Raw genomic sequence first — 25624 nt, 5'->3', positions numbered from 1 at the left:
ATAATGGGAGTGAGTTCATGTGTGGGTTTTAGATTCGTTCATTGCTTTATAAAATGGTGCTGCTTAGTTGCTGTTATCAAAAAATATATACTTTCTGTCAGAAGTGGGATTTTTGTTAAAACAGCTATCTTTTTCCCCTCACTAGCAATGATGTGCATTTGCGAATGGGTGGATGTAATTTGCAATTTAAGGAAGGGAAGCTAATGAAATCAAAAGTTATCAAAAAGCTATGACATCAAAAGTCCAGTCAGTTTAATGTTCAATTTAGATGATATTTTAAAATTATCTTGCCTATTTGAAAACTTCTATCATAAATAGTTTCATTTTATAACTGAAGGTTAGCTAAAACTAAGAAGACAAATGTAGTGTCAAATTTTCAAGGTAAATCTTTATTGGAGAACCTTGAGGCTTGAAGATACCTTAGTGATCAAGTTGCATTCCCTCATGTTAAAGTGAAGAAATGTGATTCTGGAAACTGCTACTTCTACAAGGTCATTTTGGTGATTTTCATGTTTTAAACCATTTGAATCTCTGTTTCAGGCTTAATGAGAAGGTAAAGTATGTCTGTGATGCTCTGTTTCCTTCTGTTCTTCATCCTCATTCTGAGTGACCAGAAATCTCATGTATCCCCCATTTTCTGTGGTGCCTCCACCAGGCTTTCTCTGCTCTTCCAAACCTCTCCAGCCAGAACACAATTCTTTTGTTCTACTATGGATAACCCATCTGACATTTTCCAAAAGGACCTCCTGGAGAGACAATGTCTCAATCAGGGAATAAATGTCTGATAGTGGGAATTCTGGACATTACTTAAAAACAGTGGGAGAGCTGATTATTTTGTCTTCAAAACTCAACACCCATTTTCTGTTCTACTTAAATATGAAGTTGGATTAGGCTCACCCAGGCTGAACCGTCTGCTAAATTCTAGTTTCCTTTCAGTGGACATTACTATATGGATATTAAATTGCCATAAAAAACTCAGTAGACCTCAATCTGAACCAACCATTGTTTTTTTATATGGGTTCTTCTGCTGAACTCAGTTATTTCAATGATAACATTATTGTCTTGGTTACTAATGCTTGAAATTGAAGTAATTTTGGAGTATCCCATTTCTCAAGCTCCGTATCCAAATGGTCTTGTGTACATATCTGAGCTCTTTCTCTAGATCATAATAAACCTCTTGAAAGGAAAGCTGAAATTTTTTTTAAGCCCACAGCACATAGCAGTGTCTAATATGTAGTAGATAGTCACTGAATACACTGAGTAAATGTTAATTACAACAGAAGGTATAATTGTCATTAATGTGTAGGAGGTGATTTTAGTAAAGTGTTTAAGATCATCATAAACAAGTAACTGAAGGAAGTCTTGCATGACGTATAGTTTCTGTTTGATTGTTCTTTCCTGAAGTCTAAGTACACTGTTATTCTACTGTTCTATTCACAATTTCCAAGGCCTGCCTGGACCTGTTGCAGAAAATAATGCTAGGAAAGGGTTCAAAGCCTCATCAGCTAATGTGTTTCACCAACTCAGAGTGCAATAGAATGGCATGTCATCGGGAAGGTGAAATAGTGAAAGTATTACTAAACACCATTTTAATGTTGTAAATGCAAACACAAACCATTTGAAAAGGAAAAATTTGAGTATGTGCTAATAACATATGTTGCCTTTGGTTCTGAAGCAGATTTTATTTCAGCAATATATGAGTAGTTGTCCTGATTTTCGATTTTGTCACTGCTAACGTAAGTTACAAAAAATCTTTGGAAAAGTTATCTCAGCAAAGGCTAGAAAAGATGAGAATAAATGAGGCAAATTTGTCATAACAATTTTTGTTAAGTTTAAGGCATTACTAAGCAATCAACAGTGTAAAATAAAATTAAAATCTCCTTGATAGCTAGGAGATATCTATCTTAACGATATTCCACCCTTGCTGCTCATTAGAATCACCTGGAGATCTTTTAAAAATCCTGATGACCAGGTTGCACTCCATCCCAATTAAATCAGAATGTCCAGGAGGTAGGAGCCAGGCATTTAAAAAAGATATTCAGGTGATTCCAAGTACAGCACTTTGGGAACTCCTGCCACTGAGTGAGGGGAATGAGAACTATATCATAGGAAGCTGAAATAAGTAAGATACTGTGGAAGTTAAAGGACATTAAGGTCTCACCTTTATCTTATGTGTTCTGCGCTTATAGTAGACACTTAAATACTTACTGAATTGAATTGAACTAGCCTTATTAAATCGTGCCATTACTAGACATCAAGGTGCTCACCCACCTGTTTCTGTGGGCCTTATATTACCATTTCTCTCATACATCTTAATCATCAAAGATATTACACTAGCCAGTGCACCTCCTCATATGTGTTCCATCTCAGTTCATCACTGATGAAGTTTGTAACAATCACAGCATTCCAGCATGCCAGGAGCCATCTATATCCATATTCTAGTACCACCAGCCATGAGGTTTTTATTCCAGCCAGCAGGTGAGTAATCCACTTCCCAAATCCCATTTTAGACTCTGCTTCCTTACACATTCCTGTTACAAACTGTCTTAGACTAGGCTCCTTAGGAACAGCCTCTGAGATGGGGAGTTGCATGCAGAAAGTTTATTGGGGAGTTTTCTTGAGAAATACACACATAAGGGAGTGAGAAAGATAGGATCAGGCAGAGGGAGAGGTGGACCAGTGATTTGGTTGTAGTAGAGGCCTCTGCCTATCTTATGGGGAGGTCTGGAGATGGGATGGCCCTTCAGAGTTGTTGCAAATTGAACACGGGGGCCAGGCTTTTGTACCCTTACACTAGCCAGTCAATGGTTGCAGGCCACCCATTGGGCAAGGGATAACTATACCATGAGGTAGTTTCTGAGAGTAATTCCCAATGAGAGGTAGAGCTTTGAGCCATAATCATCTGATAGTTCCAGTCGTTGGGGGATGATCGTATTGACGTTGAAGAGGGGAATGACTTATTGTTGGCCAATGGGAGCTTTTCATGTAGGCTTTTGTATCTTTTGACATGACCCATTGGTTTTTTTTTTTTTTTTTTTGCGGTATGCGGGCCTCTCACTGTTGTGGCCTCTCCCGTTGTGGAGCACAGGCTCCGGACGCGCAGGCCCAGCGGCCATGGCTCACGGGCTCAGTCGCTCCGCGGCATGTGGGATCTTCCCGGACCAGGGCACGAACCCATGTCTCCTGCATCGGCAGGCGGATTCTCAACCACTGCGCCACCAGGGAAGCCCGACCCATTGGTTTTTTATAGCTTTCTGGTATAATACATTGCAGGCTAACCTAATATATTACCTGAATGAGAACTGGAATCAACCATTTCTCCAAGAATTTTTTTTTAAGTGGGAAATTGTAATTAGAGACCACAAAATGAGTGTTAGCATTATTTATTGAGTCTAGGCCTTTTTAGTAGACAGAACTAAAATACATATTTTAGTATGTTAAAAAAATCACAAGTTCAGATTAATATTGCCATTTCAAATTTAACATTATAGGATTTTAACTTAATTTCTTTGAGTTTGTACTTTATTCTTTTTTCCTTACATTGAAAATCTTAGTACATGACAACATGGAAGTAAATATGTATATTACCCTATTCTATTCTCTCTCTATATATGTATATATTATATATATATAGCTTCAAATTGTAATACTAATATTACTGTAAACATGGTACAGAATGACATTTTAAAAACATATCTTCATAGTTTTCTCTAGAATATATTCCAATGTGTTCTAGAATCACTTGAAATTTTTCTTTGTGTAGTTGTCACTAGACATAATTTTTGTCTTGCTAGTAAAATATAAGCATAGTAGACCCTAAAATTAATTTGACTTTCCATTCATTTTGAAGTTTTGAGTGAAATTCATTTTACGATAGAATTAATTGGTTGAAGTGAAAATGACTAGTGAAGGAACACCATTTTGAAGCGGGATCTCCTAGGATTCTGTCAAATCACTCTTCTTGATCTTAATACTATTCAGCTTGTTTATTTATTACTTGTAGGAGGACATATTCTTGTGAAATTTACAGATAACATGTAGCCAAAAAGATAAGAGAATTTAGTGGATGACAAAATCAGGGTCACAAATAATCTTGATTCCCTAATGGTCTAAATTTAACACAATGACATATGACAAGTACAGCTGAATATGTAGTTATCTTTTACTCTATTTAATCCACAAAAGCATTAGAAAAGACATAATAAAATGATAAATATAAACTTACATTTATTAATAAGAAGGGCACTTTTGAGTACTCAGTATATCCAGTAAATTCACTTAGGATCCAAATCTGGCAGTCTGATTCCAAGACCTTAAGTACACGTCTTACCCACCTTTTTACAGATGATATTTTGAAGATTAAAACAGTTGAAAAACCTCTCCAAGTTTCTAGTAAGCTAGAGGACTGGGAGTCAATCCCATGACGCTTGATCTTATAGCTGATTTGTTAACTACTCTGCTGTACTGCCTTCCTGTAACAACTGCTACATACCCTCCACCAGGTGCTTTAATACAAAACATTATTGATTGTAGCTCGCTAACAATCCTATGAGGTCACTATCATCCCTCCCAATTTCACAGACAGGCAAATGAAAGTTCAAGAGGTTAAGCAAGTTGCCCAAGGTTACATGGATAGTGAGTTGTAAAGTTGCCATTTATACCTAGTCCTGTCTGACTCCAAAGCCCATATATTTAAAAAAATTTTAATTTATTTTTAAAAAATTAAAAAAATTTTAATACATTTTTAAAGGTTACTTTCCATTTACAGTTGTTACAAAATATTGTCTGTATTTTACACCCAATAGTTTGTGCCCCCCATTCCCCCACCCCTATATTGCCCCTTCCCCCACCTCACTGAAAATCACTAGTTTGTTCTCTATATCTGTGAGTCTGCTTCTTTTTTTTTGTTATATCCACTAGTTTTTGTATTTTTCTAGATTCCACATATAAGTAATATCAGACAGTATTTGGCTTTCTCTGATTTGTTTCACTTAGCATAATGCCCTCCAAGTCTATCCATGTTGCTGCAAATGGCAAAATTTTGTTCTTTTTTATGGCTGAGTAGTATTCCAGTGTGTGTGTGTGTGTGTGTGTGTGTGTGTGTGTGTGTGTGTGTGCTGCACCTTCTTTATCCATTCATCTGTTGATGGACATGTAGGTTGCTTCCATATCTTGGCAATTGTAAATAATGCTGCTATGAACACTGGGGTGCATGTTTTCAAATTAAAGTTTTTGGTATTTTTTGGTGTATACCCAGAAGGAGTGGAATTGCTGGGCCATATGGTAGTTCTATTTTTAGTTTTTTGAGGAACGTCCATACAGTTTTCCACAGTGGCTGCACCAATTTACATTCCCACCAACAATGTACAAGGATTCCCTTTTCTCTACATCCTCACCAACATTTGTTACCTGTGTTCTTTTTGAGGGTAGCCAGTCTGACAGGTGTGAGGTGATATCTCATTGTGGTTTTGGTTTGCATTTCCTTGATGATTAGTGATGCTGAGTATCTTTTCATGTGCCTGCTGGCCATCTGCATTCCCTCTTTGGAAAAATGTCTATTCAGGTCTTCTCAAAGCCCATATTCTTAAGCATTATGCTGTGCAGGAAGGAAAGATGTGACAAAACAATAGCATTATCGAAAAGGATTAAGGGCTAGTTCAGCGTGAAGTAGAGGTATGATGCCACTACCACCAAGGCGAATGCCACCTGAGGCTGTGTTCTAGAAATACAGTATTCAGAGCAAGGGACGTTAACAGTCCCATTCCATTCTGTCATGGCAGAGCACACCTGGAACATTGGGCTTCTGGGCTTTACACTTTGAAAGAGGATTACTGATGCACCTGAAACTCATCCAGATGTGAGTGCTGAGCATGGCAAAATGTCTGAGTAACATGTTTATGGGAAGAACTGTTGAAAAGCTAAGAATAGTTAGCCACCGCCCCCAAAGAGGAGTCTCAAGGGAGGCTGAATAGCTAGTATTTGAAGTGTCTTCACGTGGTGGAGGATTAGATACAATCTGTATGGTTGCAGAGGGGAAAAAATTAGGCTGCAAATATAGAGAATCGAAGAGTTGGATGTAGTTTCTCAAGGAGAGGAAGGACCTCCTGGCATCTGGAACTCTTTAGAAGAGAAATGGGCTTCCTTGTAAGAGAATGATTTCTTTTTCAGTGACAGAGAACCTGAATGACCACTTATGATGGGTGTTAAAGACATATGCCAGGTGTAGTGGTTCTTAAATTTAGTGAGTATAAGAATCACCAGAGGGAACTTGTTAAATACTGATTCCCAGGTCTGCCTTCGGAAGTATTGATTCAGTGGATAAGGTCCTGGAATCTGCATTTTTAACAAGCAGCTCAGTGGGTCCAAATCAGGTGATCAGCGACTTATGCTTTGAGAGGAGTGAGACTAGATAAACTTTGAGGTTTCGTCCACTTATTTTACAAATAAGCATTTTAGTGAAAAATGTGTGTAGTCAATATAATGACTACTCAGAGAGTTGTCTTTAGTTTCAGAATAGATCCAAGACAAACTTCTTTAATATGTTGATGGTTATGAGAGACAAAAATATTGGAATGTAGGCTCTTAGGATATGGAAGGAGAAGGCTTGATTCTTAATCAATGTCATGAAAGATAAGACTTTAAGAGCAAAGTAGAACATAGAAATCCAGTTTGAAGATCTTTAAACACTTTAAGTAAGGAACCCACTCTGCATATGCCAAGGAGCAATCTGATGAGGACCTGGTAAAAGCTGTCAATTATCCTAAAGGACAACACCTGTGTAAGGCTAACACCTATCAGGTTTGGGGGCCCAGGTTTATATAAACTGCAGCCTAAAAGTGACAAAACAAGTGTGGTGAGAGTGTCTTCTAACTCTGGCCCACTTTCTGTTGGGCTAAAGAGCTTTTGCTGGCAAGTTTAATATATATTTGATTAACCTTAACTTTTACTTAAAGTGTGCAACCTGAGAGTTGCATTTTAGGAACTACTGTATCCTGAAGTGTTTTTGCTCTCTGTAAATAGGTTTTCAACACTGGTACTTGGTGTAATTTACTGTCCCATGTCCAGACTTTTAAAAGCATTTAATTTGCATAGTGATTCATTTGTTTAAGTGTATTACAGTATTTAAAAGATGTTTTTCTTCTTTGAAAATCATTCAAATGACTTGAAAATCATTAAAGGTTAGTTGAGGAATTGGTGTTCTTGGCTGTTTTGTTGATTGATAGTATTGATGTGCTTTTTTTTTAGTTCATTAAAGACTAACAAGTGACTTCTGTTTTAAATTTAAGGTATATAAAGTTTCCAAACGGCAATTACATGTTGATAATAAGTTAGACCCTTGTTTCTGTTTAATTTCTTCTTGCCTCCTTTGAATGGCTGCAGACCTACTCGTCGACTCTTCTTGAATCATGAGAGATGAAATAGCAACAACAGTCTTCTTTGTCACAAGATTAGCAAAAAAACATGATAAATTGAGTAAACAACAGATAGAAGACTTTGCAGAAAAGTTGATGATGATCTTGTTTGAAACATACAGAAGTCACTGGCACTCTGATCACCCTTCTAAAGGGCAAGCCTTCAGGTGAGAGTTGATATTCATGGCAAAGGGAAGTAATAAGTCAGCAGTAACCACTTGCAATGATTTTGTTGGCAGCCTTTAAGTAATGAAAATTCTATGGGCTCAAATTTATTTGTTTGAACTTGGACTCGAAAAAAGGAGATGTGGTAGATGATAGTACAAGTCAAAAACTATAGAGCAAACCTCTTTATGTGAGGTGGATTAAACAATTTCTAACTTGTGTTTACCCTGAAGGTTATACAGTGAACCTTTGGTGTGACTTAGTAATGGAATCCATGTTCTGAGTTGCTGTGTAAAAAGTCGGTAGTTTACTCTTGCTGTAAAACTGGAGGGTGGCCAAGGAGTTGAGGAAAGATGGGAGTGAGGTGGGAGCTGTGTGTATTGGCGTTTCTTGCCTACAACATGATTCTCCAGCTAAAGTACCTGTCACCACATCTTTGTTTCCCTTTCCTTGTTTTTAAAGGTGTATCAGGATAAACAATAATCAGAATAAAGATCCTATTCTAGAAAGGGCTTGTGCTGAAAGTAATGTGGATTTTTCTCACCTGGGACTTCCAAAGGAGATGACCATATGGGTAGATCCCTTTGAAGTGTGCTGTAGGTGAGTAGTCTCATTGGAGTTAGTTTGTGTGCTCTGTGACCCTTGGAGACCTTAGGGTATTTAGTCAACTCTATGCACCTTTGTGAAAGGTGATGCTCCAAAGCCCTGGATTAGCAGGGAGGGCACAGGGTGGCTAAGACTAGATGCAAACTATATCAGACAACACAGAATTCCCAATTAGGGTGGATGGAGTGGGATGCACAAAGATTTTTGCATAGTATTTGAAATTTGACTTTAATCACTGCATCATATTACCAACTGTAGATTATAATGTCCAAGTATTATAGGCAGTATCAAGGGGGAAGAGGAGTTATTTACCATCAGCAATCCAGTCCATCAGTTGCATTGAAAGAAAGTAGTCTGACTTTATCTTAGTTAATTCCTAGGAAGCTTTTATAGAATCCTTGACTCCTGCCAATCACGACAGTATTAGTAGCTGAAGGTCATGTCTCTCAATGTGCTTTGCTGTCAAGCCATTTCAATTTGTTTTTTTAAAATTGAAGTATAGTTGATTTACAAAATTATATTAGTTTCAGGTATGCAACATAGTAATTCAATGTTTTTACAGATTATACCCCATTTAAATTTGTTATAAAGCATTGGCTATATTCCTTGTGCTGTACTATAGCCTTGTAGCTTATTTATTTTATACATAGTAGTTTGTACCTACCCCTATCTTACCCCTCCCCACTTCCCTTTGCCCTGCTGGTAACCACTAGTTTGTTCTCTGTCTTCTGAGTCTGTTCCTGTTTTGCTATATACATACATTTTATTTTTTAGATCCCACATATAAATGATATCATAGAGTATTTGACTTTCTCTGTCTGACTTAGTTCACTAGTCAGCATTATATTCTGTAGGTCCATCCATGTTGCTGCAAATGGCAGAATTTCATTATTTTTTAGGGCTGAGTAGTACTCAGTTGTGTGTGTGTATATATATATATATATATATATATATATATATATGCCACATCTTCTTTATCCATTCATCTGTTGATGGACACTGGGTTGCTTCCATGTCTTGGCTATTGTAAATCGTGCTGCCCTGAACATTGGGGTGCATGCATCTTTTCAATTTTGCTGGATATGTACCCAGGAGTGTCTTTTTTTCTGGATATATACCCAGGATATATATTGCTGGATCATATGGTAATCCTACTTTTAGTCTGAGGAACCTCCATACTGTTTTCCATAGTGGCTGCACCAATTTACATTCCCACCAACAGTGTACAAGGGTTCCATTTTCTCCATGTTCTCACCAACATTTGGTATTTGTAGACATTTTGATGATAGCCGTACTGACAGTTGTAAGATGATGTCTCATTGTTTTTTTTTTTTTTTTTTTTTGCGGTATGCGGGCCTCTCACTGTTGTGGCCTCTCCCATTGCGGAGCACAGTCTGCGGACGCGCAGGCTCAGCGGCCATGGCTCACGGGCCCAGCCGCTCTGCGGCATGTGGGATCTTCCCGGACCAGGGCACGAACCCATGTCTCCTGCATGGGCAGGTGGATTCTCAACCACTGCGCCACCAGGGAAGCCCTGTCTCATTGTTTTGATTTGCATTTCTTTAATAATGTAAGATGTTGAGCATCTCTTTACGTGCCTGTTAGCCATTTGTATGTCCATTTCTTTGGAAAAATGTCTATTCAGGTCTTCTGCACATTTTTTTTTGAATTTTATTTTATTTATTTTTTATACAGCAGGTTCTTATTTGTTATCTATTTTATACTTATTAGTGTATATATGTCAATCCCAATCTCCCAATTCATCACAACACTCCCCCACACCAATGTCCCCCCCTGGTGTCCATATGTGTGTTCTCTACATCTGTGTCTCAATTTCTCCCTGCAAACTGGTTCATCTGTACCATTTTTCTAGGTTCCGCATATATGCGTTAATATATGATATTTGTTTTTCACTTTCTGACTTACTTCACTCTGTATGACAGTCTCTGGATCCATCTACGCCTCTGCAAATGACTCAATTTCATTCCTTTTTCTGGCTGAGTAATATTCCATTGTATATATGTACCACATTTTCTTTATCCATTCATGTGTTGATGGGCATTTAGGTTACTTCCATGTCCTGGCTATTGTAAATAGTGCTGCAGTGAACATTGGGGTGCATGTGTCTTTTTGAATTATGGTTTTCTCTGGGTATATGTCCAGCAGTGGGATTGCTGGGTCATATGTTAATTCTATTTTTAGATTTTTAAGGAACCTCCATATTGTTCTCCATAGTGGCTGTATCAATTTACATTCCCACCCACAGTGCAACAGGGTTCCCTTTTCTCCACACCCTCTCCAGCATTTATTGTTTGTAGATTTTTTGATGATGGCTATTCTGACTGGTGTGAGGTGACACCTCATTGTAGTCTTGATTTGCATTTTTCTAATAATTAGTGATGTTGAGCAGCTTTTCATGTGCTTCTTGGCCATCTGTATGTCTTCTTTGGAGAAATGTCTATTTAGGTCTTCTGCCCATTTTTAGATTGGGTTGTTTGTTTTTTAATATTGAGCTGCATGAGCTGTTTATATATTTTGGAGATTAATCCTTTGTCTGTTTATTCATTTGCAAATATTTTCTCCCATTCTGAGGGTTGTCTTTTTGTCTTGTTTGTAGTTTCCTTTGCTGTGCAAAAGCTTGGAAGCTTCATTAGGTCCCATTTGTTTATTTTTGTTTTTATTTCCATTACTCTAGGAGGTGGATCAAAAAAGATCTTGCTGTGATTTCCTCTAAGAGTTTTATAGTATCCCATCTTAAATTTAGGTCCCTAAACCATTTTGAGTTTATTTTTGTGTTTGGTGTTAGGGACTGTTCTAACTTCATTCTTTTACATGTAGCTGTCCAGTTTTCCCAGCACCACTTATTGAAGAGACTGTCTTTTCTGCATTGTATATCCTTGCCTCCTTTGTCATAGATTAGTTGACCATAAGTGCGTGGGTTTATCTCTGGGCTTTCTATCCTGTTCCATTGATCTATATTTCTGTTTCTGTGCCAGTACCATTTTGTCTTGATTATTGTAACTTTGTAGTGTAGTCTGAAGTCAGGGAGTCTGATTCCTCCAGCTCCGTTTTTTTCCCTCAAGACTGCTTTGGCTATTTGGGGTCTTTTGTGTCTCCATACAAATTTTAAGGGTTTTTGTTCTACTTCTATAAAAAACGCCATTGGTAATTTGATAGGGATTGCATTGAATCTGTAGATTGCTTTGGGTAGTATAGTCATTTTCACAATATTGATTCTTCCAATCCAAGAACATGGTATATCTCTCCATCTGTTGGTATCATCTTTAATTTCTTTCATCAGTGTCATAGTTTTCTGCATACAGGTCTTTTGTCTCCTTAGGTAGGTTTATTCCTAGGTGTTTTATTCTTTTTGTTGCAGTGGTAAATGGGAGTGTTTCCTTAATTTCTTTTTCAGATTTTTCATCATTAGTGTATAGGAATGCAAGAGATTTCTGTGCATTAATTTTGTATCCTTCAACTTCACCAAATTCATTGATTAGCTCTAGTAGTTTTCTGGTGGCATCTTTAGGATTCTCTAAGTATAGTATCATGTCATCTGCAAACAGTGACAGTTTTACTTCTTCTTTTCCAATGTGTATTCTTTTTATTTCTTTTTCTTCTCTGATTGCCGTGGCTAGGACTTTATGTTGAATAACAGTGGTGATAGTGGACCTCCTTGTCTTGTTGCTGATTTTAGAGGAAATGCTTTCAGTTTTTCACCCTTGAGAATGATGTTTGTGGGTTTGTCATATATAGCTTTTATTATGTTGAGGTAGGTTCCCTCTCTGCCCACTTTCTGGAGAGATTTGATCATAAATGGGTGTTGAATTTTGTCAAAAGCTTTTTCTGCATCTATTGAGATGATCATATTGTTTTTCTTCTTCAGTTTGTTAATATGGTGTATAACATTGATTGATTTGCATATATTGAAGAATCCTTGCATCCCTGGGATAAATCCCACTTGATCGTGGTGTATGATCCTTTTAATGTGTTGTTCAATTCTGTTTGCTAGTATTTTGTTTTGGATTTTTGCATCTATATTCATCAGTGATATTGGTCTGTAATTTTCTTTTTTTTTGTAGTATCTTTGTCTGGTTTTGGTATCAGGGTGATGGTGGCCTCACAGAATGAGTTTGGGAGCGTTCCTTCCTCTGCAATTTTTGGAAGAGTTTGAGAAGTATGGGTGTTAGCTCTTCTCTAAATGTTTAATAGAATTCACCTGTAAAGCCATCTGGTCGTGTACTTTTGTTGGTTGGGAGATTTTTAATCAAGTTTCAATTTCATTACTTGTGATTGGTCTGCTCATATTTTCTATTTCTTCCTGGTTCAGTCTTGGAAGGTTATACCTTTCTAAGAATTTGTCCATTTCTTACAGGTTGTCCAATTTATTGGCATAGAGTTGCTTGTAATAGTCTCTTAGTATGCTTTGTATTTCTGTGGTGTCTGTTGTCACTTATTTTCCATTTCTAATTTTATTGATTTGAGTCCTCTCCCTCTTTTTCTTGATGAGTCTGGCTAATGGTTTATCTATCTTGTTTATCTCTCAAAGAACCAGCTTTTATTTTATTGATCTTTGCTATTGTTTTCTTTATTTTTTTTTGTTTTTTTTCTGCTCTGATATTTATGATTTCTTTCCTTCTACTAACATTAGATTTTTTGTTCTTCTTTCTGTACTTCCTTTAGGTGTAACGTTAGATTCTGTATTTGAGATGTTTGTTGTTTCTTGAGGTAGAATTTTATTGCTGTAAAATTCCCTCTTAGAATTGCTTATGCTGCATCCCATAGGTTTTGGATCATTGTGTTTACATTGTCATTTGTCTCTAGGTATTTTTAAATTTCCTCTTTGATTTCTTCAGTGACCTCTTGGCTTAGTAACATAGTGTTTAGCCTCTGTGTGTGTGTGTTTTATGCTTTTTTTCCCTGTAATTGATTTATAATCTCATAGCATTGTGATCAGAAAAGATGCTTGATATGATTTCAATTTTCTTAAATTTACTGAGGCTTGATTTGTGACCCAAGATGTGATCTATCCTGGAGAATTTTCCATGCACACTTGAGAAGAAAGTGTAATCTGGAGTTTTTGGATGGAATGCCCTATAAATATCAATTAAATCTATCTGGTCTATTGTGTCATTTAAAGCTTGTGTTTCCTTATTAATTTTCTGTTTGGATGATCTGTCCATTGGTGTAAGTGAGGTGTTAAAGTCCCCCACTGTTATTGTGTTACTGTTGATTTCCTCTTTTAGAGATGTTAGCAGTTGCCTTATGTATTGAGGTGTTCCTATGTTGGGTGAATATATATTTATAATTATTATATCTTCTTCTTGGATTGATCCCTTGATCATTATGTAGTGTCTTCCTTGTCTCTTGTAGCATTCTTTATTTTAAAGTCTATTTTATTTGATATGAGTGTTGCTACTCCAGCTTTCTTTTGATTTCCATTCACATGGAATATCTTTTTCCATCCCCTCACTTTCAGTCTGTATGTGTCTCTAGGTCTGAGGTGGGTCTCTTGTAGACAGCATATATATGGGTCTTGTTTTTGTATCCATTCATCGAGCCTGTGTCTTTTGGTTGGAGCATTTAATCCATTCACGTTTAAGGTAATTATCTATATGTATGTCCTTATGACCATTTTCTTAATTGTTCTGGGTTTGTTTTTGTAGGTCCTTTCCTTCTCTTATGTTTCCCACTTAGAGAAGTTCCTTCAGCATTTGTTGTAGAGCTAGTTTGGTGATGCTGAATTCTCTTAGCTTTTGCTTGTCTGTAAAGCTTTTGATTTCTCCTTTTGCTTGTCTGTAAAGCTTTTGATTTCTCCATTGAATCCGAATGAGATCCTTGCTGGGTAGAGTAATTTTTTTTTAAAATTAATTTATTTATTTATGGCTGTATTGGGTCTGTTTCTGTGCGAGGGCTTTCTCTAGTTGTGGCAAGTGGGGGCCACTCTTCATCGCGGTGCGCAGGCCTCTCACTATCGCGGCCTCTCTTGTTGCAGAGCACAGGCTTCAGACGCGCAGGCTCAGTAATTGTGGCTCACGGGCCCAGTTGCTCCGCGGCATGTGGGATCTTCACAGACCAGGGCTCGAACCTGTGTCTGCTGCATTGGCAGGCAGATTCTCAACCACTGCGCCACCAGGGAAGCCCCAAGGGTAGAGTAATTTTGGTTGTAGGTTCTTCCCTTTCATCACTTTAAATATGTCATGCCACTCCCTTCTGGCTTGTAGAGTTTCTGCTGAGAAATCAGCTGTTAACCTTATGGGAGTTCCCTTGTATGTTATTTGTCCTTTTTCCCTTGCTGCTTTCAATAATTTTTCCTTTGTCTTTAATTTTTGCCAGTTTGATTACTATGTGTCTCGGCATGTTTCTCCTTGGGTTTATCCTGTATGGCAGGCACTCTCTACGCTTCCTGGACTTGGGTGGCTATTTCCCTTCCATGTTAGGGAAGTTTTTGACTATAATCTTTTCAGATATTTTCTAGGTTTCTTTCTCTCTCTCTTCTCCTTCTGGGATCCCTATAATGTGAATGTTTTTGTGTTTAATGTTGTCCCAGAGGTCTCTTAGGCTGTCTTCATTTCTTTTCATTCTTTTTCTTTATTTTGTTCCACAGCAGTGAATTTCATCATCTGTCTCCCAGGTCACTTATCCGTTCTTCTGCCTCAGTTATTCTGCTATTGATTCCTTCTAGTGTATTTTTCTTTTCAGTTATTGTATTGGTCCTCTCTGTTTGTGGTTCTTTAATTATTCTAGGTCTTTGTTAAACATTTCTTGCATCTTCTCAATCTTTGCCTCCATTCTTTTTCCAAGGTCCTGGATCATCTTCACTATCATTATTCTGAATTCTTTTTTGGAATGTTGCCTATCTCTACTTCATTTAGTTGTTTTTCTGGGGTTTTATCTTGTTCCTTCATCTGGTACATAGCCCTCTGCCTTTTCATCTTGTCTATCTTTCTGTGAATGTGATTTTTGTTCCACAGGCTGCAGGACTGTAATTCTTCTTGCTTCTGTTGTCTGCCCTCTGGTGGATGAGGCTATCTAAGACACTTGTGCAAGTTTCCTCATGGGAGGGGCTGGTGGTGGGTAGAGCTGGGTGTTGCTCTGGTGGGCATAGCTCAGTAAAACTTTAATCTGCTTGTCTGCTGATGGGTGGGGCTGGGTTCCCTTCCTGTTGGGTGTTTGGCCTGAGGTGCCCCAGCACTGGAGCCTACCTGGGCTCTTTGGTGAGGCTAATGGCAGACTCTGGAGAGCTCACACCAAGAGTACTTCCTAGAACTTCTGCTGCCAGTGTCCTTGTCCTCATGGTGAGACACAGCCACCCCCGCCTCTGCAGGAGAACCTCCAACACTAGCAGGTAGGTCTGGTTCAGTCTCCTATGGGGTCACTGCTCCTTCTCCTGGGTCCCAATGCGCACACCACTTTCTGTGTGCCCTTCAAGAGTGGAGTCTCTGTTTCCCCCAGTCCTGTCGAAGTCCTGCAATCAAATCCCTCTAGCCTTCAAAATCTGATTCTCTAGGAATTCCTCCTCCTGTTGCCAGACACCCAGGTTGGGAAGCCTGACATGAGGCTCACAACCTTCACTCCAGTGGGTGGATTTCTGTGGTGTAAGTGTTCTTCAGTTTGTGAGTCACCCACCCAGCAGTTATGGGATTTAATTTTATTGTGATTGCACCCCTCCTACCATGTGAGTGTGGCTTCTCCTTTGTCTTTGGATGTGGGGTATCTTTTTTGGTGAGTTCCAGTGTCTTCCTGTCGATGATTGTTCAGCACTTACTTGTGATTCCGGTGCTCTCACAAGAGGGAGTGAGAGCACGTCCTTCTACTTTGCCATCTTGAATCAATCCTATCTATCCACTTTTTGACTGGGTTGTTTGTTTGTTGTTGTTTTTCATGTTGAGTTGTATATTGTGGATATTAATCCCTTTGCAAATATTTTCTTCCATTCAGTAGGTTATCTTTTTGCTTTTGATGGTTTCCTTTGCTGTACAAAAGCTTTTAAGTTTAATTGGGTCCGATTTGTTTTTGTTTTCTTTCCCTTAGGAGACAGATCCAAAAAAAAATATTACTACAATTTATATCAGGGTTCTGCCTATGTTTTCTTCTAGGAGTTTATATGGTTTGCAGTCTTACATATAGGTCTTTAATCCATTTTGAGTTTATTGTTTATATGTGTGAGAAACTGTTGTAATTTCATTGTCTACTTGTAGCTGCCCTGTTGTCCCAGCACCACTTATTGAAGAGACTGTCTTTTCCCCATTGTATATTCTTGCCTCTCTGTCATAGATTAACCATAGGTGCATGGGTTTATTTCTGGGCTGTCTATTCTCTTCCACTGATCTATGTGTCTGTTTTTGTGCCAGTATCATACTGTCACAGAGTTTTGATTAACAGAGTTTTGTAGTATAGGCTGAAATGTGGGAGCTTGATACCTCCAGCTCTGTTCTTTCTCAAGATTGCTTTGGCTATTTGGGGTCTTTTGTGTTTTCATACAAATCTTAGATTTATTTGCTATAGTTCTGTGAAAAATGCCATTAGTATTTTGATAGGGATGGCACTGAATCTGTAGATTGCCTCGGGTAGTATGTTTATTTTAACAATATTAATTCTTCCAATCCATGAACATGGTATGTCTTTCCATCTGTTTTTGTCTTCAGTGTTTTATAAATTTCTGAGTACAGATCTTTTTACCTCCTTAGTTAGATTTATTCTTAGGTATTTTATTCTTTTTGATGTGATGGTAAATGAGATTGTTTTCTTAATTTCTTTCTGATAGTTCATTGTTAGTGTGTAGAAATGTAACAGATTAATGCAACAAATTTCTGTATACTAATTTTGTATTCTGCAATTTTACCAAATTGTTTTCTGGTGGTGTCTTTAGGATTTTCTATGTATACCATCATGTCATCTGCAAACAGTGACAGTTTTCCTTCTTCCTTTCCAATTTGGATTCCTTTTCTTTTTCTTGTTGGATTGCTGTGTCTAGAGTTTTGAATACTATGTTGAATCAAAGAGGTGAGAGTTGGTATCTTTGTCTTGTTCTGATCTTAGAGGAAATGCTGTCAGCTTTTTATGATGAGTTTGATTATAGCTGTGGACTTACCATATATGGCCTTTGTTATGTTGAGAGATGTTCCCTCTATACCCACTTTATGGAGAGTTTTTATTATAAATGAATGTTGAGTAGTGTTGAAAGGTTTTTGTGCATCTATTGAGATGATAATAGGATCTTTTATTCAACTAGTTAATGTGATGTATTGCATTGATTTGCAGTTCTTGAACCATGCTTGCATTCCTGGGATAAATCTCACTTGATATGGTGTATGATCCTTTTAATGTACTGTTGGATTTGATTTGCTAATATTTTGTTGAGGATTTTTGCATCTATGTTCATCACTGATACTGACCTGTAATTTTTTTCTGTGATATCTTTGTCTGGTTTTGGTATCAGGGTGATGTGGCCTCAGAGAATGAGTTTGGAAGGGATCCTTCCTCTGCAATTTTTTGGAAGAGTTTGAGAAGGATAAGTGTTCACTCTTCTCTAAATGTTTGCTAGAACTCACCTGTAAAGCTGTCTGGTCCTGGAATTTTGTTTGTTGTGAGTTTCTTTTTTTTCCCCATTTTTAATTCAATTTCATTACTGGTAATTGGTCTGTTCATGTTTTCTATTTCAGCCTGGTTCAGTCTTGGGAGATTGTACAGTTCTAGGAATTTGTCCATTTCTTCTAGGTTGTCAATTTTATTTGCATATGGTTATTCATAGTAATCTCTTGTGATCTTTTTATCGTTTGTAACTTCTTTTTTATTTCTGATTTTTTTGATTTGGGCCCTCTCTTTTTCTCTTGATGAGTCTGGCTAAAGTTTTATCAATTTTGTTTATCTGTTCAAAGAACCACCTCTTAGTTTCATTGATCTATATTTTTGTTTGTTTTTTGTCTATTTCATTTCTGCTCTGATATTTATAATTTCTTTCCTTCTACCAACTTTGGACTTTATTTGTCTTCTTCTAGTTTTTTTAGGTGTAAGGTTAGGTTGTTTGAGACTTTTGTTTCCCAAGGTAGGCTTGTATCACTATAAACTTCCCTCTTAGTACTACTTTTGCTGCGTCCCATAGATTTTTGGATCACTGTGTTTTTGTTTTCATTTGTCTCCAGGTATTTTTTGATTTCCTCTTTGATTTCTTCAATGATCCATTGGTTGTTTAGTTTATATTGTTTAGCCTTTACATGTTTGTGGGGTGGGGTTTTTTTTGCAGTTTTCTTATAGTGATTTCTAGTTTTGTAGCATTGTGGTCAGAAAAGATGCTCAATATGATTTCAGTCTTCTTAAATGTACTGAGCATTGATTTGTGGCCTAGCATGTGATTTGTCCTGGAGAATGTTCCATGTACACTTGAAAAGAATGTGTATTCTGCTGCTTTTGGATGGAATGCCCTGTAGATATCTGTTAGGTCCATTTGGTCTACTGTGTCATTTAAGGCTAGTGTTTCCTTCTTGATTTTCTGTCTGGATGATCTGTCCATTGATATAAGTGGGGAGTTAAAGTCCGCTACTATTATTGTGTTACTGTCAAGTTGTCCCTTTATCTCTGTTAATATTAACTTTACATATTTAGGTGCTCCTATGTTGGGTGCATATATATTTACAATTGTTATACCTTCTTCTTGGATTGATCCCTTGATCATTATGTAATGTCCTTCTTTGTCTCTTGTTACAGCTTTTGTTTTAAAGTCTACTTTGTTTAGAGTCTATTTTGTCTGGTGTAAGTATTGCTACCCTGGCTTTCTTTTCATTTCTATTTACATGGTATACCTTTTCCTGTCCTCTCACTTTCAGTGTATGTGTGTCTTTAGATATGAAGTGAGTTTCTTGTAGACAGCATATATATGAGTATTGTTTTTGTATCTTCAGTCACTCTAAGTCTTTTGATTAGAACATTTATTCCAGTTACATTTAACGTAATTATTGATTGGTATGTACTTACAGCCAGTTTATTAATTGTTTTTGTGTTGTTTTTGTAGTTATTTTGTTCCTTTCTTCTTTTCTCTCTTCCCTTGCTATTTGATGACTATCTTTAGTGTTATGTTCAAATTTCTTTCTGTTTTTTGTGTATCTATTATGGATTTTAATTTTTGGTTACCATGAGGTTTATATATAGCCATCTATATATGTCATTATTTAACTTGCTGATCTCTTAATTTCAAATGCATTTTAACAACCCTGAATTTTTACTCCTCCTCCTTCATGATTACTGGTTTTTTACATCATATTTTCCATCTAATTGTTTTGTGTATCCCTTAACTACTTATTGCAGATCTAGGCAATTTTACTACTTTTGTCTTTTAACCTTCCTATTAGCTTTGTATGTGGTTGATCTTACTGCCTTTATTGTATATTTTGCCTTTACCAGTGAGCTTTTTCCTTTCATAATTTTCATCTTTCTAGTTGTGGTTTTTCTTTTTTGCTTAGCAAAGCCCCTTTGAACATTTCTTGTAAAGCTGCTTTGGTGATGCTGGACTCTTAGCTTTTGCTTATTGGTAAAACTTTTGATCTCTCTTTCAAATCTGAGGGTAAGCCTTGCCAAGTAGAATATTCTTGGCCATAGGTTTTTCATTTCATCACTTTAAATATACTGCAACACATCCTTCTGACCTGCAGAGTTTCTGCTGAAAAGTCAGCTGATAGCTTTATAGGAGCCCCCTTATATGCAACCTGTTGCTTTTCCCTTGCTTTTAATATCCTCTCTTTATCTTTAATTTTTGCCATTTTAATTACAATGTATCTTGGTGTGGTCCTCCTTGGGTTGATCCTGTTTGAGGATCTCTGTGTTTCCTGGACCTGGATATCTATTTCCTCTGCCAGGTAGGGAAGTTTTCAGTTATTATGTCTTCAAGTATATTCTCTGACCCTTTTTCTCTTCTCCTTCTAGGATCTCTATAATGCGAATGTTAGCATGCTTGGTGGTGTTCCAGAGATACCTTAAAATATTCTAATTTCTTTTTATTCTTTTTTTCTGTTTCAGCTTCAGTGATTTCTGTTACTCCATCTTCCAGCTCACTGATCTGTTCCTCTGTATCATCTAATCTACTGTTGATTCCTTCTAGTGTATTTTCACTTCAGTGAAATTCTCCAGTTCTGCTTTGTTCTTCTCTGTATCTTCTAACTCTTTGTTTAACTTCTCACTATTTCCCTACGTTCTTCTCCCAAGTTCTTTGTTCATCTTTATGATCATTACCTTCAACTCTTTATTGGGTAGATTACCTTTCTCCACTTAATTCTTCTTCTGGGGTTTTATCCTGTTCCTTCATTTGGAACATGTTCCTCTGTTTCCTCATTTTGCCTAATTTGTTTTTATTTGTATGTATCTGGTTGGTTGATAACACTTCCTGGCTTTGGAGAAGTAGCCTTTTGTAGGAGACATCCTGTGCATCCCAGCAGTGCACTCTCTTCCGGTCACCAGAGCTATATGCTTTAGGGGTGTCCCCTATGTGGGCTGTGTGGGTCCTTATGTTGTGGTGGACTGACTACTGGGGGTGGTCTAGTAGGTGGGGCTGGTCCCCGATCTGGTTGGTTGCCAGGCCCTGCCTTGTATGGAGGCTGCTAGCTGCTGCTTGTGGGGTTAGGTTATGAGGCAACTGGCTGCAGATCCATGGGTAAGGGGTCCCGGGGCTAGTGCTGGCTCACTGATGGGCAGAGCTGGGTTCTGGCCTTGGTGGTTGTGGGGCTGAGGTTGCCAGTTCTAGTGTCAGCCTGCTGGTGGGTGGGGTCAGTTCCTGATACAACTGGTTGTGCATTCTGGAGTGTCTCAGAGTTGGTGCTGACCCATTGGTGAATGGGGCTAGATCCCAAGGTGGCTGGCTGAGGGGGTTCACGGTGTCCTGGAGCTGGTGTTGGCCTGCCAGTGGGTTGGGCTGTAGTTGAGAGGGTGCTGGGGCTAGTGTTGGCTCATTGGCTCACTAGAGCTGAGTCCTGAGATTTCTGGCTGCAGGGCCTGTGGGTCCTAGAGTTAGCTGGTATAGGCCTGCTGGGGGGTGGGGCAGCTCCCTGACATAGCTGACTACAGGGTCTGAGGTGTCCCAAAGCTTGTTTTGGCTTGCTGGTAGGTGGGGCTGGATCCCCGAATGGCTGGCTGAGGGACCCAAGGTGTCTCAGAGCTAGTGTTGGCCTGTTGGTAGGTGGGGCCTGGGCCCAGGTGATCTTGGAACTGATGTTAGGCTGCTGGTGGGTGGGCTGGGAAGCCAGGGCCCAGGGGCCTTGAGGGTGTCCACTGGTGGGTGAGGTTCCTCCCTAGGCTGGTGCTGGCTCATTGATAGTGGTTGGGGGCAGGGTCCAGGACGTCCTAGGGCCAATTCCTTCCCACTGGTAGGCAGAGCTGGGGCCTAGGGTCTCTGCTTGAAGGGCCCTGTGGGTCCTGGGGCTAGTCCTGGTGCACTGGTGTGTGGGGCCAGGCCCTGGGCCCTCTGTTGGACAGTGCTGCATCCTGGGGCAGCTGTGGGCTCAGGCGGTCTTAAGGCTGTGTGCCTGCTAGTAGGTGGGGCTGTTTTCCCATCTGGCTAGTTGCTTGGCCTGAGGCATCTCAGCACTGGTGCTGATGGGCTGATGGGTGGGTCTGGGTCCTGGTGCTAATAAGCTAGAGGGAGGATTTCAAAATGGCGCTTGCCAGCACGAATGTCCAAGTGGTAGAACAAGTTCCCCCAAATGGTTGCTGCCAGTGTCTGTGTCCCCAGGATGAGCTCAAGTTGCCCCCTGCCTCTTCTGGAAGGTCTCCAAGATCAGCTGCTGGGTCTGACCCAGGCTCCTTTCAAATTACTGCTTCTGCCCTGGGTCCTGGAGATTTTGTGTGGGCCTTTTACGAGTGGCATCTCTATTTCCCACAGCTCTCTGACTTTCCCAAAGTAAGCCCCACTGGCCTTCAAAGCCAAGCATTCTGGGTGCTCATCTTCCTGGTACAGGATCCCTGGTCTGGGAAGCTCCATGTGGGGCTCAGACCCATTGCTTTTTCGGGAGAAACTCTACAACTGTAATTAGCCCCCCACTTGTGTGTTGCTCGCCCAAGGGTATGGGTCTGACCTATACCGTGACTCTACCCCTCTTACTGGTCTCATTGTGGTTCCTTCTCTATAACTTTAGTTGTAGAACTCTTTTCTGCTTGATTCCAGTCTCTCATCAATAGTTGCTTTCTAAATAGTTGTAATCTTGGTGTGCCCATGAGAGGAGGTAGGCTCAGGGTCTTCCTACTCCACTATCTTGGCCAAGCTTTCAGAATTTGTTTTCTTTTTTTAAAAATAACTCTTCTTGTAAATTACTGAGTTGTTTCTAGGAAAGATTAGAGATAAAACCTGTGAGAATTTGAATCCCTAATGAATGCTTTATTTTCCTTTCCTACTTAGGTATGGTGAGAAAAATCATCCATTTACAATTGCTTCTTTCAAAGACAGATGGGAGGAATGGGAATTATCCCAACAAATCAGTGATGCTGTTAATAGAGCCACGTTAGACTACTCCTCTGGCACTTCCTCTGATGAAGAAAGTTGTAACAAAGAACCTCAGATAATTCCTAAAGTCAGCAATCCAAAGAGTATTTATCAGGTAAAGTGTTCTCCATTTCTTCTCTGTACATTTTTTTTCTACTCTAATTCTAAAAAGAGTATGCTTACTGTAAACAAGCAAAGAAACAAATAATTGGAAAATATGGAAAGATTATAAAGATTAAAATCAATAATATTCTGGCAAAACTTTTTCTCTTTTTTTCTTCCTTCTCTCTCTTTATACCCTCTACTTGGCTGAATGCTCACTGATTTAGGGAGAATCTCTGACCCTTTGTATGTATGTAAATTTGTTTTCTTAATCACTTATGTATTGACACGTTAAAGCAATTTAAATATTTTACATTTTAAATCATTTACTTCCCTTATAATTTATTTAGCTAATGTATTATTGGAAGACATCTAGGTTGTTTTCACATAGTTGTGATATTTAAAAAGCTAATTTTTACAGAGATGTCAGAATTCTAAGTTATTTCTAGAGATTTGATTCTCAGACATGTAATTACTGGGTCATTGTTTATGGATATTTTATGAGTTCTTAACGCAGGACAAAGTACCTTCTAGAAAGATGTCTTTGTTTGTAGTCTTACCAGCTCTATGTGAAAGTGTTTATCATTTTCCCTAAAATTGGATATTCTCATTGAAAAATATCATTTTTATTAAATTAAACATTAAAACAAAAACTCCATGTACCTAAATGTTGTAGGTGCTTACCGTCTTATGAGTTTTTTCTCCTTCACCCATTTATCATTTGAGGTCCTAATGTGTTATTAAAGGCTTTTCAAAGGTTAGAAATATTTTAACCCCTTGTCATATTACTGGCAAACTTTTTTCCATTAGCTTGTTTAGTTTTCTAAACTATATATGTAGTTTATATTTAGTTCTATATGTAAAGTTTAAAATTATGTAGTAAAATGTTTGCCCTTATTTCTATTTTTATGCTTAGAGAGATCTTCTTAATCTAAGGATCAGATCTGTAGTCAGCTACATTCTTTTAGAACAATGTCCTTTTAAAGTGTGGTCTGCAAAACATTTATACTGGTCATCTGAGATGTTTAAGATGGGTGTTTCTAGACCTCAACCCCAGAGATTGTGATTAGATAGTTTGGGGTTGAGCGAGGTGGGAATCAGGTAGGAGAGAACACAGGAATATATACTAATTTGAATAAAGTTTTAAATTTTTTGTTTTTAAAATTCTTGGTTGGACTAAAGAATTTTGTTAAAAGATATGAAATGACTTACTTCATACCCTCCAATGCAACTTAATTTTCCAAAGATAATGATCTATTTTGATTTCTATTCATTTGTATTTCCTATGCTTTTGAAAGGTTGAACCTGTGAGTTATGGGTTTATATTTAATCCTTAGAAGCGGCTTATCAGTTTACAGAAAATCATCATGCTCCTTTTTTCTTCTTTTTTCTCCCCAGGTTGAAAACTTGAAACAGCCCTTTCAATCTTGGTTCCATATCCCCCCAAAAAAGAATATGGGGGATGGCCGAATGGGCCTCCTAGGAAATGCTTATCATGCATTGCATAATATCCCTAAGGGTCACAGGCCTGCTGCCGGGCACCGGGTGGACAGGTACCACTGGGTCAACACACACCGATAGTGCAGTGGCTGCGCCCTCGTGGGGTAGAGCTCAGCAGAGCCACTTTATTTTCTCTGAAATGAAAACAAGTCTAACTAAGCTCGAGAGGCCCAGGAAACAGAAAAAATAACTGCATTAGGGACTAGGGTGCATGATGGTGAATCCTCTCATGAAGATCATGACTGTGTTCTTAGCTGTACTTTTAATTCTTTAATTTTATATGAAGCTTTATATAATACTAATGAATGTACCCAATAAGGTAATAGAATGAAGATATTAACCGGTGATAAGATTCAATGCATTATGAAGAGTAACAGTTTAAATAAACGTGCTGTGTTTTTAATACCTTCTTAGTTGAGTTTGTTGCAAGAAAGTTTTAAAAGTTCTTGTTTATCATTAGCCATTAAAAAAAATGTAGACCTTCATTTAGGGAAGAGTGATCCTCATAGTATTCAGGTTCTACTTTATTACCTGCCATTACTGTTCTATTTTATAAGGTCAGTAAGAGCTTGTTTGAAAACTACTTTTTAAGACATCATTCCCTTAAAAAATTTAGCTTATTTCTAAACCTCATAATAGCCTTAATTATGACATTTTGTGGATGATATATATCACTATGAAGAATTCAAGTGAAGCAGAAAAAAGCATAGTACCAAGGAAATAAAAATCCCTCCCATCCAACCAGAAATTACCATTATTAACATTAAATGGTGACCATCTTTCCAGTGATCCTTTATATACATATAAATGTAAGAATTGACATATAGACAATTTAATAAGAAAACCATACTACGGGAGCTACTTGATAGATATTTAGATTTAATTTTGCTTGACCTTAGAAAAAAAAAGAAACCTAAAGTGAAACTGAAAGTTGTTGAAATAGTCATAAGATTTTCTACCACAGAGTATTTTATTATTTAAATATTTCTTTTATGGTTTAAAAAAAGGAACACCAGGAGGCCAGAACAGTCTTTAACACTTAAATAAAATACAGTATTGCTTATTTGTTACTATGAAAGCTGCAGAAATTAGCATTCTTCATTTTTTGCTTTGCCCCTTATCTTCCATGTCACTTTACAAATTGAGGTATAATTGACATATAACATTAGTTTCAGGTGCACAACATGATCTGATATTTGTATACATTGTGAAATGATTACCACAATAACTCTAGTTAACGTCTGTCAGCATAAATAGTTACTTTTTTTCGGGGGGGGATGAGAACTGTTTTTACTCTCTTGGTAACTTTCAAATATGCAACCTGGATTTTTTTTTTTTTTTTTTTTTTTTTTTGCGGAACGCGGGCCTCTCACTG

General features: G+C 38.0%; 1 protein-coding gene across 1 annotated transcript in view; it reads left to right on the top strand.

Moving 5' to 3' along the window:
- The window catches only part of BTG4 (BTG anti-proliferation factor 4), a 33145-nt gene extending 8496 nt beyond the window's left edge, over nt 1-24649 (top strand). The window contains exons 2-5 of the mRNA XM_059069496.2: nt 7381-7579; nt 8040-8177; nt 22564-22762; nt 24148-24649. Of these exons, the coding sequence (XP_058925479.1) occupies nt 7407-7579; nt 8040-8177; nt 22564-22762; nt 24148-24330 (693 nt within the window). The 5' untranslated portion in view covers nt 7381-7406 and the 3' untranslated portion in view covers nt 24331-24649. The remainder of the gene's footprint in view (nt 1-7380; nt 7580-8039; nt 8178-22563; nt 22763-24147) is intronic.
- The last annotated feature ends 975 nt before the right edge of the window (nt 24650-25624 follow it).

This window comes from Kogia breviceps, chromosome 7, assembly GCF_026419965.1.
Source record: "Kogia breviceps isolate mKogBre1 chromosome 7, mKogBre1 haplotype 1, whole genome shotgun sequence".
NCBI classification, from domain to species: Eukaryota; Metazoa; Chordata; class Mammalia; order Artiodactyla; family Physeteridae; genus Kogia; species Kogia breviceps.
This window is presented reverse-complemented; position numbering and strand designations above follow the sequence as displayed.